General features: G+C 34.1%; 1 protein-coding gene across 4 annotated transcripts in view; it reads right to left on the bottom strand.

Moving 5' to 3' along the window:
- Positions 1-19,070, bottom strand: part of LOC117921428 (F-box/LRR-repeat protein 14-like) — a 38,607-nt gene that overhangs the window by 4,172 nt on the left and 15,365 nt on the right. For all 4 annotated transcript variants that reach the window (XM_034839272.1, XM_034839275.1, XM_034839274.1 and 1 more), the window contains 5 exons: positions 16,522-16,593; positions 12,826-12,897; positions 12,568-12,639; positions 11,910-11,981; positions 9,479-9,550 (listed from right to left, as the gene is read on the bottom strand). In XM_034839272.1, coding sequence (XP_034695163.1) covers positions 9,479-9,550; positions 11,910-11,981; positions 12,568-12,639; positions 12,826-12,897; positions 16,522-16,593 — 360 coding nt within the window. The remainder of the gene's footprint in view (positions 1-9,478; positions 9,551-11,909; positions 11,982-12,567; positions 12,640-12,825; positions 12,898-16,521; positions 16,594-19,070) is intronic.

Raw genomic sequence — 19,070 nt, 5'->3', positions numbered from 1 at the left:
GCATATTGACGATAAAGTTGTCATTTCATCTCAAACCTGCTGATTAATACCTTCCATATTAACAAACAAGAGTATGGTATAGAAGAATGGAATTAGGGAAGTTGTGATTTTGTAGAAGAGAATTAGGTAATCCTGTAATCAAAGGGATTTGTTGTAATTGACGTAGGAAAGATTCTAATTTAGGTGTTAGGATTTTTTTTTTTTCTTTTTTTTTCTTTTTTTTTTTTTTTTTTTTGTGTGTGAGAAATTTTTCAAAAAAAGAATTTTTCACCCTTTATTCTTCCATCTCTCTTCTACATGGTATTAGAGACCTAAGCTAGTGAAATTGGGAGAAGAATTATCTTCGGCCTTCATTGCCGAGTTCAATGTCAACCTTCATTGTCGACTTTCAAAGGTTTCCTTTACCTGAATCACGCCCCTTCTGCAATAGCAAGTGTGTTGAAGCAAACACGAGTCCTTTTCAATGTTGCGACCCTCATCTCTACCTCACCCTACCGTCGCGCCACTAAGGTCGCACCGTTGCCTTCTAGCCATCACAACAAGCACAGGTTGAACAGTCTTAGCCTCTCACAGTGCCTTCGCCTTTGCGTCATCTTTAAGCCATCAATCACCTTGTGCCGACAAAAATCATTGTCGTCATCACTGATTGCAAGACAAACCCTCCTCATTGTTGCAAACAAAGTTCGCGAACACGTCATGAGCGCAATAGAGCCTTCGTCAGGACTTCAATTGTTCCTGTGCTATTGATATCGTCAAAAATCGTGGTCCGACGTTACTTTCGTGGTCACCGAGAGAACCAGACCTCTAACGCACTGTTGCGGCTGTCTCCATCTCACATCCATAAGCTCTACGAGTGGTTTCTATAGGTTACCCCCATAAGAGCCTTTTATATTTCCAATAACAGGTTTCTATAAGTTACCAATTACCCTCCTGTAAGATTTTATATTTCACCCCAAAAAAAAAAAAAATGTCTAAGATATGAGAAACCACCCCTATCACTCCTTAATCTGAAGGAGTGATTACCAATCACAACACAAGAGAATTGCATAATATTCAAGCAACATACAGGCTTAATGAGAAGAATTATTTAAAATAATCACAGCTTGTTCATACCTTTCTAAAAGGAAAAGGGAAATTAAGTCATCTCTTGGAAACTGGACCAAGAAGAGGAGACCCTCGGTTTGATGCCTGGGATGAGCAAGACTCAATGATCACGGCATGGTTGTGAAACTCAATGACGCTCGAAATTAGTGACACTAGTATGTTCTTGACAACTGCTAAAGACATCTAGGATACAGTTCACCGGACATACTCAAAGGCACTAGATTCAGCATGTGTACAAAATTAAAGTCAAGACCAGAGCAGTGAAATAGGAAAACAAGACCATCACAGAGTATGATAACATGTTAAAAAACCTATGACAAGAATTTGATCACTATCGATGCATTGAGAGAAAATGCTCTGAAGATGTCGCAATCCTAAAGAATTATATCGAAAAAGATCGAGTCTATAATTTCTTAGTTAGTCTCGATGCTAAGTTTGACCCAGTTAGATTTCCAATTCTAATCAAAGAGCTTCCAACTTTGAATGAGACAATCTCTATTATTCAAGCAGAAGAAAGCAAGAGAAGTGTCATGCTTAAACCCCAAAATATGGAAGGCTCAGCTATGGTTGCTAACAAAGGGAGTGATCAAAAGGCTAGCAATACTGATAACAAAAAGACTGATCGATCAAGAGCTTCAAACCGTGAAAAAAGGGATAACTTATGGTGCACTTACTACCAAAAGCCTAGACATACATGGGAGAAATGCTAGAAACTTCATGGTAAGCCAACTACATCCAAGAAAGAATGGGATTATAATGGAGGGCAACAAAGGGATAATGGGCAAGCCAACTTATCCTCTGCTCAACCAGTTGAAGAAAAATCCCCAGAACAAAGTGGATTCAATCAAACAGAGATTGAAAAATTAAAAGCTTTGTTGGGAACTCTTGATAAACCTTCAAGTAAGAAATCTTTAGGTACCTACTCATTGGCACTTTCAGGTAAGTTTCTTATTTCCATTGGATTAAAAGTCTCATATGAAACCTTTGCCAATTCTTAGGTTTTAGATTCATGCGCCACAAATCACATGACTCATTCATCACACCAATTTAACAACTATAACTCTTGTCCAACTAGTAGAAAAATAGTCATAGCCAATGGTTACATTAACCACTATCGCGGGTGTGGGAGATGTTCAAATTAGTCCTACACTCGCACTTAGAAATGTGCTTTGTGTTCCCAAATTGTCCACTAATCTTGTCTCTATACAAAAGCTTACACAAGATTTAGGTTGCAATGTGACTTTTTACCTAGCCGCTGTGCATTTCAAGACCAGGACTTGGGGAAGATGATTGAACATGTTAAAGAATGAAACGGGCTATACTACCTTGAGACATCAAGCAAGTTATCGATATCTTTTCTTTTTTAGCACCACCTTGTTAATAAAGAAAAAATCTAGCTTCATCATTGTAGACTTGGACATCCGTCATCTAGAACTCTTACGATTGTGTTTCCTTCTTTATTTAGGAAATTAGATGTTAAGAGTTTCCATTGTGACCTATGTGAACTTTCCAAACAAGCATTCAACCTTCCCCACCAATAATAATAAAAGAAGTTCAAAGCCCTTTCATCTAATTCAAAGTGATATTTAGGGTCTTTCCCTTGTTTCTAATATATCTAGGGCACGTTGGTTTGTGTCTTTTATTGATGATTGTACTAGGGTCTCTTGGATTTTTTTACAAACACAAATCTAATGTAAATTTTGTTCTTCCAAACTTTCATAACATGATAAAAAACCAATTTTGTGTCACTATCAAGAGGTTTTAGTCCAACAATGCCAGAGATTATTTCAATCAAGTCCTCACTCCATACTTTCAACATGAGGTAATAATTCATGAGTCATCATGTGTCAACAAACCATAGCAAAATGGAGTTATTGAGAGAAAAAACGGTCACCTTCTTAATACAACACGAGCTTTTTTGTTTCAAAAACATGTGCCTAAAACTTACTGGGGGGAAGTCATCCTAACCACTACACATCTCATAACCGATTACCTTCCAGAGTCTTAAGTTCCAAAAGTCCCATGGATATACTTTCATTGTTTTATCCTAATATAAGGACCACAAACCATCTCAGTCCTAAGATATTTGGGTATGTCTCCTTTGTGCATGTTCACAATCCAAACAAGGGAAAATTGGACCCAAAAGCAATCAAACAGTCAAATGTATTTTTGTAGGATATTCCTCAACTCAAAAGGGGTACAAGTGTTACCATCCACCTTCCAAAAGGGTTGTTGTCTCAGTAGATGTCCCTTTCAATGAGAGTGAGTCCTATTTTCCTATTCCTTATCTTCAAGGTGGAAATTCCATCAAGGAAGACAAGGATTGGGATTCCTATCTCATCAATCTCTTTCTCATTGACCCTCTTATAATCTTTAGTCTAGTGTCTTATCAAGTATCCGTACTCGTACCGCAATTCTCTGAACCTCCAATATCCATACCCCACTTCTCTAAACCTGAGTCATGGCCACTTGAGCCTGCTCCTAAGAATCGAATGACTGGCCAAGTGTACTCAAGGAAGAAAGTTGCAATTCCTAAACTTATACAAGTCCGAGAATTTGAAGCAGCTTCTAGAAATGAGGTAATAATTTCTCATCCTTCCTCACAAACCAAGTCAACTTTAATCTGAAAAATCTATTGATCAAAATCTCCCTATTGCCATCAACAAGGGAACGAGAGAATGCACTAAACACCCTTTGTATCCATTTTCCCATGTTGTGTCATTTGAAAAGTACAGAGCAAATGGGACATTACAAAGGTAGAAGGCAAGACTGGTGGCTAAAGGATACACTCAAACATATGGTGTGGACTATCTAGAGACATTTGCTCCGATTGCCAAAATGAACACAGTCATAATTTTGTTATCCTTGGCAGCAAATTATAACTAGGATCTACAACAATTTGATGTCAAAAATGCATTTCTGAACGGAGATCTTGAAGAAGAGATTTATATGGAAGTCCCTCTTGGATTTAGTAGTGACCTAGCCACAAAAAAGGTGTGCAAACTGAAGAAAGCTTTAAACGAGCTGAAACAGTCTCCAAGGGCATTTTGGAAGGTTTGCAAAAGTGATAAACATATAATACAAACAAAGTCAAAAAGATCATACGTTGTTCATCAAGTATTCAGTGTCAAGGGGATTTATAGCTCTTTTGGTATATGTAGACAATATCATCATTATGGGAAACGATGAACTAGAGAGGCAGACTTAGACAATGCTTGACTAAGGAATTTAAGATTAAAGAGTTAGGAAGGTTAAAATACTTCCAAGGAATTGAGGTTGCACATTCTAAGCGGCGAATTTTTATTTCTCAACAGAAATATGTAACAAAACTTCTTAAAGAAACGGGAAAGTTGGTGTGTAAACCAATAAGCACATCAATAGATCCCAAACATAAACTTGGAGAGGTTGAGGAAGACATTGTGGTAGATAGAGAGATATATGAACCTCTAGTAGGAAGACTCATTTATCTCTCTCACACAAGACTGGATATAGCATATGTTGTGAGTGTGATTAGTCAATTCATGCACAGTCCAAAGGAGGCTCATCTGCAAGCTACTAACCAAGTACTACAATACCTTAAGAGGTCTCCAAGAAAGGGCACCCTATTTAAACAAAGCTCAGGATTAGTCATATGCAAATTATGTTGGATCTGTGATCGATAGAAGATCAACTACTGGGTATTGCACCTTTCTTGGTGGGATTCTAATGACATGGAGAAGAAACAGAGTTTTGTGGCAAATTCCAGTACAGAAGCAGAATTTCGAGCAAATAACCCAAGGAGTTTGTGAACTACTATGGTTTAAGATTATTTTGGAGGATTTGAAGATTAAATGGGATTGTCCAATGAGACTTACTACAACAATAAATCTAAAATCAGTATTGCACATAATTCAATGCAACATGATTGAACGAAACACAGAAATTGATAGGCATTTTATCAAGGAGAACTAGATAGTGGATTGATCTGTACTCCTTATGTATCTACTAACCGTCAATTGGCAGATATACTCACAAAAGGTTAAAACAATACAAAGTTTCAAGAAGGTGTATCCAAGCTGGGTATGGCAGATATATGTATTTACCTTTTCAAGTGCATCTTGAAGTAGCTTATAGAATTTTAAGATACTTGAAGAATACACCAGGAAAAGGACTACTTTTTAAGAAAAATGAGTAACGGGGAGTTGAAGTATACATGGATGCAAACTGGGTTGTCTTTGTAACTGATAAGAGATCGACCTCAGGGTATTGCACGTTTATCTGGGGAAAATTGGTTACTTGGAGAAGTAAAAAAACAAAGTGTAGTAGCGAAAACTAGTGCATAGGCAGAATTTAGAGCGATGGCACATGGGGTTTGTGAAGTGTTGTGGCTTAAGCAAGTCCTAAAAGAGCCAAGACAACCAACAATCTACCCTTTGAAGCTTTATTGCGATAATATAGCTACAACTAGCATTGCACATAATCCAGTTCAGCATGATAGGACTAAACATGTGGAGATTGATAGACATTTCATAAAGAAAAAACTTGAAGCTGGTATTATATGCGCACCCCATTTGTTCCAACTACCCAACAACTGGTTGACATCCTAACCAAGCGACTTCATAGACCAGTTTTTGAACATCTAACAAGCAAGTTGGATATGATAGATATACATGCACCAACTTAAGGGGGGGCGTCAAGAATCTACGAATATTGTTATTTAAATGTTTATCCTTAATTTAAATTTTAATATTTATCTACTTATTATTAGTTTGAATTAGAGTAGAATATAGAGTTTGAATTAGAGCAAAAGTCTAACATTACTCTAAATTAGAGTAGGAGATAGAGTTTGAATTAAAGTAGAGGTCTACTTTTCTGAATTAGAGTGGAAGATAAGGTTTGAATTATAGTACAACTCAAATGTGTTTGTATATAAATATTCATCATCATCCATAAGAATGAGATGTCATATTTTTCTCTTATCTTCTTCTTTCTCAATAAAACCCATCACCTCATTTTTCACCAAATCATAACTCAATTGCCAAAAATCCAAAGAGAAACCATCCAGTCCAACAGCCTTGTTCCCATTCAACTCTAACAGTGAACTATACACCTCTAAAACGGTTCCAGTTATATCCTTCCCTCAATCCTTAATTCAAGGATCCAGCTTCTACTCAATGATTTTGATAAATTCAATGTTCCTAGTCCCCCAAATCAAAATTACAATTTTCTACTCAATTGCCTTCCATCTTGACAAATTTAAGCAAGTATATATATTAAAAACATCAAAAGGAGGCAAACCCAATAAAACACGGGTTGGGGATGGGTGTGGGTATCCTAGGAAGCACAAAAGAACAAGAGAACCAAAGGAGAAGACCAAGAGCAATAAAAATCCCCAAGCATAGTCGATCCAATAACAGCCTATTCAAAACATTTTAAGGAAAAAAAAATCCACCTCCCTAAAAAATCATTGAACAATTAAACCAAAGACCTGAGGAATATACTTTTCAACATTTAGACAGCAGCTTTCCAGATTTCTGCTTCCTCTTTCAAATAAAGCTAGCATATAACTAAAAAGGGAATCTTTCACTTGATGAAGCAAAGCATAAATAGTCTCCCAAAGATGGAGAGCAATGAAGTAAGTTACAGCTAGTAGAACACTGGCATTAACAGCATAAACACCACCATTTTCAGGACATGCCCTTTTTTCATCAACCGGTCAATGATAAGGATTTTAACCAAGAATGTCTTCCATAAGAAACACACATTAGATGAAAAGCTTGAAAACCAAACCATCATAGTCGGAAAAGCAGCAAAATTCCTGGGAGGAACACCTCAAAGAAAGATTTGACCAAAACGAAAACCCTTTAGTCAAATTCCATGAAGGAAGGTCCTCCTCTTACTCCCTAATGCAATAGCTATTGATGCATCCATAAAAGAAACCACTGCCTTGAACTCCCAATTACAAAGATCTCTAACAGAACATGGAATCTAGTGCCATCATCACTCCTTTCTAGACTCCAGTGCTCGACTTAGCCTCCTTATTGATTGCAAAATAAAATGGAGCTGAAAATTGATCCTTCAGAGATGCCTCCTGCACCATATGCATATTACCAGAAACTAGTCCACCAAGTATTTCCTGCAACCATCAACAATACAAGTGAGGGCTTGAAAACCATCCTAAGTCTCCCTTGTATCTCACTAAAGCCCCCTCTCATGCCTCCAAAACCATCTCCCAATCAAAGTCCTCTAGAGATCAAGCTGGCTGTGATCCTAAATTCTCCAAACACCATAGGAGAACACAAACAAAACTACTTAACCAAATGGACTTTTTCCTCTTCTTTTCTGTCCACCAATAGGAAGTCTCTCAAGTGTTTTTCTAGTCTAATGCAGGTCAAAACCAGAAGAACAAGGGAAGACATGAAGGAAACTGGCAAGGTCAAGAGGTTGTTTTAATCAGGGCAAGCTTACAACCCTTTGCTTTTTATAGGCTTTTAAAAAGGGGGTGCAACACAAGGACTTCCAAAGGGATCACCCATCCTAATACTACTCTCACCCACACATGCTTAACTGCAGAGTTCTGTTGTCAATCAGTGCATTAGAAGCTTACAACCCTTGAAAAGCGTTCTCTTTGAACAAGCAAGAAACTTCTCAGTTCCCACCACTAGGTCCCAAACCACAGTAGATCTGAACAATGCAACTAATAGTAACCCCAAACTTGAAGCAGGTGCATTTTACACCTAAAAAGAAGCCAATAGCTCCACATTTAACATATTTACTTCAGGATGTCTCAATCTTTTCCAACCTAACTTATAAGTTCATATTACCTCAAAGCAGAAAAAAAATGCAGCTAAGATCCAACTGCAGCTCATATATATATATATATATATATATAGCAAATAATAAATGAGATGTTTCCATTCCCCTACCCACCATGTTCATCCACATGGTAGCCTCTAATGGATAAAACTCCACCTATGCCAGAGGATGCCCCAAAAAGGTTATATTGTGCATCTTCCTGCTAATTTTTTTTTTTTTTTTTTTTTTGATAGATGAACATTCAAATATATAAGAAAAGGCTAAGAAGCCGCATGTATACAGGGGGTATACTGAACAGCCCCAAACAAGGCTGGAAAAACAAAAAAAGGGGAAAAGCCTCACCCACCCTCAAGTGGTCCCAAGCCACTCCAAAAAGCCTAACAGAGAGTAGGTTTCCTCACCAATGTACACCCTAGCCCAACTCCACAAGTTACATACAAAAAAATTCTTAAATTTCTGAATATCTAATGACCCTACCCTGAAAGCTATCCTATTCCTTTCCTTCCAAACCGTCCAAAAAATGCACAACGGGATGTAATTCCATATCTTTTTTCTTTTTTTCCCCACAAAAGAACCCCTCCAGCTAAGTAACACCTCTATAACTGACTCTGGGAACACCCATTGAATTCCATATCTTTTTTCTTTTTTTCCCCACAAAAGAACCCCTCCAGCTAAGTAACACCTCTATAACCGACTCTGGGAACAACGGGTGCATCTTCCTGCTAATTAAAACCATATTCTTTTAGGAATCCTTAAAAAATCATTTTTATTCACCCTTTATCATATCAAAGACAATGATAAGGTAATTATCTCTCAGAACAAGAAAATGTGCAAGCTCGCTAAAAAGTCAAAACATTTGTGATTCTAAGCTAAAAGAAATCCCATATACATATTTTTGGCAAGCAGTGAGTCAGTTTAAATGAAACAAAATCTAGGAATACTTGCCTATAAAGAAAATGAAAACAAGACGTAGGAAAGCAAAATTAGCAACGAAAAATATACATAAGCACAAAAGGAACCACTCAATCATACAACATAAAAAGCCATATATTTGGATGCAGGGCAGAGATGCAATCACTAATCAAGGATCCTCTATGCCACATGATCATGGCCTTGTGGAAAGTATGAACTATGCCTTCCTCAATTTGGCATTTAAAACTTGATTGCCTACCAAGATGACTCAATGGGAATGTAGATGCAACTGTGGCCTATAACCAGCTGCCTTACCATAAAACCTTCCACTACAAGTCACAGCTTCTTTACCAACATCCCTGCCCCATCAAAAAAAACTCAGCTGTACCTACTAGATCTTCAGCAACTTACATGGCATTATCATGTTACTCTTAGACACAAATAAACTTAATTTTAGGCACCAGGTGCAACCACAAATACATATCTACTTAAGTACATATATTCATATATATGGACAGCAAAAACTAGTTTGGTGAACTATCAAATTAATAAAAAAGTGGCAACCTTCAGTGCCAGAAAAGAAATTCCCATCAATAAATTATATTATATAACTTTCATCAAAAATGGACATAATTCTATAGATTGCATGCAGAAGACAATGTCTAACCAGAAAGATGACGAAGCCCATTGCTTCCAACTTCAGTATCAGACAACTCCAAACATTTCAGATGTCGAAGGCCTGAGCTTCCGAAACAAAACAATAGAACCATAAGAATTAGCACAAACCACGAAAACATAAAAGTGACTACTATAGGCATACAAAAGGGACAACCACATAGGAAAAGTTAAGATTATCCTATCATTTAAATAACACTCATAATGCTTTTCAAAAATAATCAATCAGCGGTTGATTGTCATATATTGAGGGAAAAAGCATCACCAGGTTTCTTACACTAAAACCTAACTAAAAAATAAAGAGTCAAATAGCCAAATAAACAAAAACCAAAATCTACATAAAGAGAATTCTGAAACACATCAACAAGAGGTTAAAGAAACAGAAAAACTTAACTATCTAGCCTAGAAATTGTTTGGAAAAAATACAACAAATCAGAATAATGTAGGACAACCCTTGGATGGTTGCCTACAATCCAATAGGTGGGCTAGGGTTTTTTATTTTTTAGAGTTTAAGGAGAGGAACAATGGATAAAGTTTATGGTAGACAAAAATAAAATAAAAAATATAGAGAAAGAAGATATTGGGATGAAGAGATAGAAACTTTAGAATCTCGCTAAGGTCTTGTAGGAGTCTCACCTAGAAGAAAATCAATAAAGTCTCACCATTGAAAATTAAAAAGTATGCAAGAAAACATGATATTATTAATAATCAATTCATTATTTTGATTTACATCAATTAGCCTTATTTATAAATTTCTCTGAGAAATTCAAAGTCTACTAGGATTCTAGCAAGTCATTATGACTTTAATTCTAATTGTCTTATAACCCAATTAATTAATCCTAATTTGACTCCAACAAATGCTAATTCTAATTTAATTCCAATTAATACTAATCCTAATTTCAATTGTAATTAATATCAATTCCCTTCTTGGTGTATATCTTGGAGATTCATCCTCATCGCATACTCATTTTACCCTGTAATACTCCCCCAAACATAAGTTCAAACATGAATCCAATTTTGTACTTCCATTTTCCTAAATAAAGAAAACAAAGACCCCGATTCCTAATAAATACAATTTGACCCATCAACTTCACAAATGCAATTTCGAAGAAAAAATGTCTTTGATCCAATAGAAATCAACTAATTCCATAGTATTTTATCTGGAATTTTGTTAGGACAATGAGTCTTCTTTGTAAATTGGCAATTTTGTTCCTTTTTATTTTCAAGAGGTGGAAACAGTGTTCAAGTGTTGTGACTGCTCAAGCTTAACTAGCGCTCAAGCGACAGGTAAGTGCACTCAAGCATTCATGCAAAATCTAGAAGAATTTTTTCAGATTATTCACGCAAATCAAGTTTAAAAACTTTAGGATACCGATCCCCTAGGGCTTGAGGGCCTATATAAACCCTGTTATGACCAATTTTAGGGAGAGAAACTTAGAGAGATTCACCGAGAGGTTTAGCCTAACTTGCCATACCATTTTCAATCTCTCAAGAAGGATTCAAAGTGTTGAATCTTCAATTGTTGGATGACCTGCATCCCTTCAATGAGGCTCAAATATATTCACTGGAGCAATTGGAGATTGTTGGGTCACGCACATGGATCAAGTTGTAGGTTCTAGAGAATAAGTCTTTAGGGTAAAGCAGTTAGGTAATTTTGTATCTCATATAGTGAATTTAGATTTGAAACCTTAGACCCCATGGTTTTTTATCTCCACAGTTAGTGTGGGGTTTTTCACGTAAAGATTCTTGTGTCTCTTGATCTTGTATTTGATTTTGGATATTTTGTTTATCCTTGTTATCTCACAGGTTAAAATTGGGTTAAACACCCACCCCCCACCCCCACCCCCTCCCCCTCCTTCCCTTCTGGGTGTTGCCCTACTGGACATTGGTTTTTCACATTTGAAATGATTCCATTTCTTTAATTCCATTGCATAGGTAAGGTTATTCTTAGGACTCCATGAATGATATCGTTGGAATTTGTAAGCCTTTCCAGTGATTTGTTGTGATGACTTCATTTTGCATTTATGTAATGCATTTGGGCCTTCAAAGATATTAAGAAACCAAGTAAAAGAAAGTCTATTTACATAGCATGTCAACAATATCTGAATTTTATTTTGACTGTGCAATTGAAATTTTATTTTAAGAGAACTCTTTACATAATGTAGTGATCCGTAGTCTAGAACAAAGCTACAATGTTAAATCACCAAGAGAATAAAAGTGGGCTTCCATGGAAACCAGAATGGAAGGCCATCCATTTGTTACTGTCTAACTCTTAAACTCTTATGCTTTCAAAGAAATATACAAAAGGACATGTTTCAATATGATATGACTGCTTCACCTGATATTTGAGAATAGAACTCCCCTACACAACAAAAACAATGTAAGACAAATAAACAAAATTGAAGGAAACTATAATATCTAACCTGTCAAGTTTGCAAGCCCTTCATCACAAATTCTACATGAATCCAGGTTCAGGCTCTCCAAATTTGTTAAACCTGCAGCAAGCGCAATAATCAGATCTTATAACTAATTTCCAAGAAGTAAAGCAAATTATGCATTAATAAATGACGGGCCTATATAGAGCCAAAAGCTAGAAATAAATAAACAAATAAATATAAATATAAATAAATAAAAATTGAAATGAAGCTTTGTATAGCTGACCTAGTAGCTAGAGATATAAACATGTTTGACAATCAAAAAAGATAACTTTTAAGATATATCAACTAGCCAGGAAAGTCCTGTAAGGTAAAATAATTTATGTATGGGAACCCACTACCAAGCATGGCACATATGGACCTTTTAGAAACACTATAGTGACTTTTTTCAATAAAACCTTACTACTATGTAGTCCCACAGTCAACAACACCTTTTCTTAGACGTCAATTGTTAATAAATGAAACCAACTATGACAAAAAGCAGTAACATATCTGTGTGCATATCAGCTAGAGGAAGATCTCCCTCCCAAATTAATTATGAGAGTTCTAAAAGATATATGTTTGATTGTCCATACCATCTCTAGCATAAAATTGAAGGAAAAAGAACAACAATTTCAGTCACTTCCACAAGAGGAGTAGAAACCACCTTTCAAATGTACCAAACATGCATCCGTCAAGTCATTGTACCCCAAGTTTAACACTCTCAAATTCTCTTGTCCTACAAAAGAATGAAGATGATATAAATAATAATCCAAAGCTGCTTTCAAAGTTTTTCTAGTAAAAAATAGAAATGAAAATAAAAAGCATCTTGCAATTAAAGCAAAAAAAAAAAAACTCCACGGTTCTACACCCAACCCAAGGTCCCAAAGCAATAAGGGTAAAATAAATTTTCAATGCAACATACGTGCAAAGTTCTCACATCCATCATCAGATAGCATAGATCTGCTAAGATTTAAAGACAACAGGGAAGGAAGATCTGCAAGGAAGCGAGCCAAGTTAGCTTTCAAGTTAAAACTCAAACATGAATAACATATTGAATTGACAAAATTCAGAAATATGCATTTTTTTTATATTTGCAAAGAGTTGAACATTAAAAATAAATGATGTGCCCATGATCAAACTGATCATCATGTGGGAACAAGGCTCAAGTGTACTGATCTATTAGGATGATAATGTCTCAGCTGCATATTTTCACTAAACCAAAGAACACCTGACAGAAATAGCTAAAGTATAGGAAGTTTAGGCACAAATCCTAAACTCACTCTCCAGCATCTCAGCATCGCCACAGATTAAAGTACCATATTTTTGCATGTGCACCTTAAATCCAAATTCAAGTACCTGGATTCACTCTGATAGAATTTGTAACAGGAAGGAATAAGAAGGTAGATGATCCAAAAAGTGAACTTTGGAGGAGATTTCAATCTTAACATTTAAAAACCTTTTTAATATCCTATGTTACCTTCATTTTTTCCTGACATTAACAGCCTGTTTGGAATAGTTTTTAACTTCTACTTTTAGCAATAAAAGTAGTAGAAGCAAAAAAACCATCACTATGCGCAATTGATTTAATGTTTCAGAACTATAACTTAAAAAGGTTTTTATTAAAAATAAGATTGTTTTTTCCATTTTCAAAATTTTAATTAAATAAAAAACAACTTCCCTCATGCTTGAGGAGCAGGGATCTCCATGCTTTCTCAAGATATAGATAAAATCATGTTGGGACTTCTGAGGCCCATAGTTGAGTACTTCATTGAACATCCTTAAAAGTTGTGTTTGACATTCAAAGAGTTGATTTTAGGGTTTAAAACGCTCTTACAAACAATGCCTAATAGTAAAAATGCCAATATGCTATTCCTCTACAGTCAAACTCTCCCAATCATTACCTAAAAAAAACAAAAAACTCTTCCTATAATCAGACACAAAAAATAATATGATTTTTTCATTTTAAATCATTAAAAATTGGCATCTATTGATAGTTGCGGAGAGGTTATAGCCCTTTGTTTCATTCTTTCCTTTCTTCTCTTTTTTCTCACCTTTGACACTTTATATTTTCTTCCCATGCACTTGGGATGTGCCCCTTTTTGTTGGGATATATTAACAAATCATATTTTACCTTTAAAAAAAAAAAAGAAAGAAAGAAAGAAAGAAAAGCGAAGGAAAAATAGAATCTCCGCTGATTCAGCATTACATGTATTTTCCTTTATCATTGTTGTTTCCATACACTTTTCTTTTCTTAAGGTATTACAATACTAGAATACATATGCCCACTCCTAACTAGATATTGGAAACCAGAGATTCCAACAATGTGAATATCAGCCCATGGCTGATGCCTAAGGGGTTTACTTATTTCATCTCCTGGTGAAGGAGATGCCGTGTGGATTTAGGGTATACTACCACATCTCCATCACCAAGATGGGGATCCATGTCCCTACAAATCAGGTGATCTACTACACTCCTCACAGGCATATGATGTAGGACAACCCTAGGATGATTGCCTACAATCAAAAAAGGGTTTTAGGAGAGGACCAAGGGATAAAGTTAATTGCAGTAAAACAAAATAAAATAGAGAAAAAGAAGATAAGAAGAGGAGGATAGAACCCTTAAAGTGTCACCATTGAGAATTGCAAAGTATGCAAGAAAACATAATATTATTATCCATCAATCAATTACTTTGATTTACATTAATTAGCCTTATTTATAGACTTTTCTAAAAAATCCAAAGTCTACAACCAATTCTAATTGTCTTATAACCTAATTAGCTAATCCTAATTTGACTCCAACAAATACTAATCCTAATTTAATTCCAATCAATATTAATCCTACTTAAAGTTTATTTGTGTCTTTCATTTCCTTTCTTGAATACAGTTTTCATAAGGCTTTCCCCATCAGCATCCCTCTCATCACAAAACCCTTATATAAATATGTGTACTGAAGTCAAAAGCAAGAGATGGGAAGGGAAAGTGTCATAAAAGAACTAACCTCTGAAAAAGTGGGGAAAAAAAAAATAACAGGTCCCACTTTTAAACAAATTTTAAACCGCTTAAAATCAAAAATTACTTATTCCATTTAGCAATAAAGACCTAGCTAATCACTTGTAGCAAAACAAGATCAATGAATTATAAATTTTATTTCATCCTTATCCTTTTTTTTGTAGAGTAATGATTTTTATTTTTTAATCATTTTAATTGAAAATTTTACTTCTTTAAAATCAAAACATTCTTTTAAATTAAAATTCTTCTTTTAAATTAAAACACTTCTTTTAAATTAAAATATTTTATCACTAATTCCTTAATATAATAAAATCAAATTCTAAAAAATATGTATTTTAATTGATTTATGAAATACACTTCTAATTAATTTCATTTGAAATACAACCTTTCATTTATTTTTAATTATTTAATAAAATAAAAATAAAATCCTAAATAATCTCAATTTAATTGATTTATGAGAATTAATTTTTCCTGTTATTTATTCTTTGAATTTTTGTATCATTATGTATATGTCATAATAATTATTTTTATTCATTTTAATTCCTTAAGATAATAAAATTAAAATTCTAAATAAACTTTATTTAATTGATTTATAAGAATTACTTTTTCATTAAAAGGTTCAAAAAAAAAAAGAAGAAAAAAAATTAAAAGATTGAATATAAGAACCTTTTTATGTTTTTTATTTATTTTCTATCCTAATGCCTATATTGTGATAATTATTTTTATACTACTACTACTATTACTATTTTATGTTATTTATTTATTTTTTGTATATTCTATCCTAATGCCTATATTGTGATAATTATTTTTACACTACTACTACTACTACTATTATTATTATTTATTTTTAATTCTTTATTATAATAAAATTAGAATTCTAATTAATCTAGATTTCATTGCTTTATAAGAATACATTAAAGAGATTTCTTTAAAGGGTTCCAAAATTTCTCATTGGCATAGTTTCAAAGATGACAAGAGAAGGAAAAAAAATTACAAGGTACAATAAAAAAACTTTTTCATACTATTACTATTTCATATCTGAAATTATCAGCAATAATAATGAGATTTAACATCTATTAAATTTAGAGGATTTGAAAAACACTCATCAAATTTATATGCTTACTTTACATGACCAAATTGCAAGTGAATTATTTAGTAGTCATGCAAATTGCAATGCACATGGTATTTTAAGTCAAATTTTATTGATTAATATATTAGTTATATAAAATTTGGAATGAATATTTAAAATTGTCATACAATGAATATAAGGTTAATTGTAAATTAATCATTTTCAGTCTTCCGTTGTTTTTGTTATCAAATAAGTAAATTAAATTAAAATACTTAAAACTAAGATGATACCAAACACTTTTCAATTTGATTAATTCAGTCGTTATAATATGTAGCTCTTAATTTTCAGTGCTAAAGTCTTTCGGTACTTAATATTCAGTTCTATCAAACACCCCTGAAGTCAACTTGGCCAGGATCATTAACATGATATCCAATTCTAATATAGGATTAAAAGATTACAAACTTTAGTTCTGTTATGAAAATGACAGACCAAGGCTTTACAATAATCAGTATAAAGGCCAAGCATTTTTAAAGAATGTAACCTGAAAGAGACTCTAAGCATGCAGCAGTAACAGGGCAACCCTCCATGTTTAACAAAGCAAGCTTGTGCAGACCTGCAAGGGACATGAAAAGATTCAGCACTTATTTATAAAGGGGAAAAAAATAAATGATCAATGATCAACAGAAAACAAACCAAAAATAAAATAAAAAGTGTTGTTAGCAGGGAAGGTATCTAGGAAATTGAGGACAGTTGAAATGCTTTGCAGGGAAGGTAAAAGAATATCATAAACAGAAAAGCTAGAAATCAAGGAAGATGTATCAAATTTAATTATTTCCACCAGGCAAATGGTGAAAGTAATCATAGAGAGGATGAAAAGGAATAAAGCCTCCATCCAAATGGTATTCCTAATGGAAGAATGTAAATGCATGGCAGGAACAGGTACTCCCATATTAGTTACAAACATGCAGAGTCAACATATTGCTATGTTTCCAGATTCATGATATCAATTTTAAAAGGAAAACCTTTATTCACCTTCCCCTCCCTTTTGCCCCAACCCCCCATCTTGACCCAATGCCAACTAAAACCAAAAATAAGGAAGATCTATTCTTAAGATTCAGAAAATGTCAATAAGCATTAAACTATACAGAAAAATATCTGGTTATTCCTTTGAAGCATTATTTCCCAGGATTCACATGAACCACACATTCCAAGATCAATAATGCATTCATCAATGGTTGAAAATGTCACTCTCATCTTTGTTTGATCATCATATTACCACATCCTTTTGATACAAACCATCCTAGAAGAAGAGTCTTGATGGTGTGCACAAGCTAGAAAGATATAATGGATAGATAGATAGACGGACAGACAGAGAGATTAGTGAAGATATTACGTTCAGATAAATAAATGGATAGAGAGAGACAAACATTATTGAAGATTTTAGGCTTTCGATAGAAAGATAGGTAGAGAGAGAGAGAGATTGTGAAGAAACTAGGATCTAGAGAGGAAGAGAGATTAGTGAAGATGCTAAGCTTTAGAAAAGACACAAACTTATACCAATCACTATATATATATATATATATATATATATAGAGAGAGAGAGAGAGAGAGAGAGAGAGAGAGAGAGAGAGAGAAAGAAACTAGGATCTAATTCAAAAAAGGCTGAAATTTAACCAATCAATTTTTCAAGGACTTTTGAAATTTTTCTACCAATCTCAAAATAAAGACATAGAGGATGCTTGATATCGATGATAAATTCTTAAAACTAAACAAATCAAGTAGGTACTAATTAAAAGAGCACTTAGAATTTAATTCAAAGTGACCAAACTAAATAGGTGAAGCAAAATAGGCTCATACGTCTTGAGAATTTTATGACACTTAACTGCCTTAAATTTGTCTCAATGCTAAGCTCTATATTCTTTGCCATTTTATTGATTGCACAAATGTGTTTTCTTGTTTGCAGATACACAATAGTGTTCAATAGGAAGAAGTTATTTTATTATTGAGAGCCTTTTAGAGATTGACAAAAAAAATATATCAAGGTAACATTTTGAATTGATACAATGAGAAGACATGGAAAGTTCATGCATACACATTTGTATTTTCCATTTTATTTATCGCACAAATGTGCTTTCTTGTTTGCACAGACACAACAGTGTTCAATAGGAAGATGCTATTTTATTATCGAAAGCCTTTTAGAGATTGACAAAAAAAATATATCTAGGTAACATTTTGAATCGATAAAATGAGAAGACATGGAAAATTCATATGTACACATTTGTATTTTCCAATGAAGAAAAGAATGATAATATATGAAAACTTACTAGCTTTTCTAAATTTAATTTATCTATAAGTTCCAAAACTCAAATTTCATATTCTAGGAAAGGAATTCTGTCTATAGAATGCTTCAAATGGCCTGATGCTCTTATATGTTCCATAAACACTCTAGTATTGAATCTGGATAGATTTGTAAAATAACAGACTTCAGACTTCAAGTTTTGTACTTATCAAACGGTTTAACTGAATTCAGTACCCAAATTTCAGAAGATAGCAATAAAGGCATAGAAACCCAATAAGAATCATCATGTTCTCCTCAAGAAAAGAATGTGATTCCTTAAGGCATCAAACCAAGTAAGTTGCAGATTTATCTGCCCACAGAAAGCATCTCATGTAATATTTATCAGCAGAATGACTCTTCCTATCATGCACTGGATTCTCAACTTAGATATGTTTCTTTAAGAGCAACAGCTTGCTTGGCTTTCTCAGAAGTTGCTTTCCTCTTCTCAAAATTCAATACTCATTTTCAATATTGAAGCTTCTAATACTTTTTTTTTTTTGATAGATAAACATCAGAATATATTAATAAAGAGGCGGAAAGTTACAAGTATACAGGGGGTATACAAAGCAACAACCCCTCTCAAAACCAAAAAAAACAACAAGGCTCACCACCCCTTAGTTGGACGCCAACCATTCCAAAAACCCTATAAGGGACCTACGCTCCTCACCAATATACAATCTAGCCCAACTCCACAAACTACAAACAAAAGAATTCTTAAGCTTTTGTATATCTAACATTCCCCCCCTAAAAGC

This window comes from Vitis riparia, chromosome 9 (genome assembly GCF_004353265.1).
Source record: "Vitis riparia cultivar Riparia Gloire de Montpellier isolate 1030 chromosome 9, EGFV_Vit.rip_1.0, whole genome shotgun sequence".
Lineage (NCBI taxonomy): Eukaryota > Viridiplantae > Streptophyta > Magnoliopsida > Vitales > Vitaceae > Vitis > Vitis riparia.
Note: the sequence above shows the minus strand (reverse complement) of the source record. Positions and strands in the feature narration are given on the sequence as shown.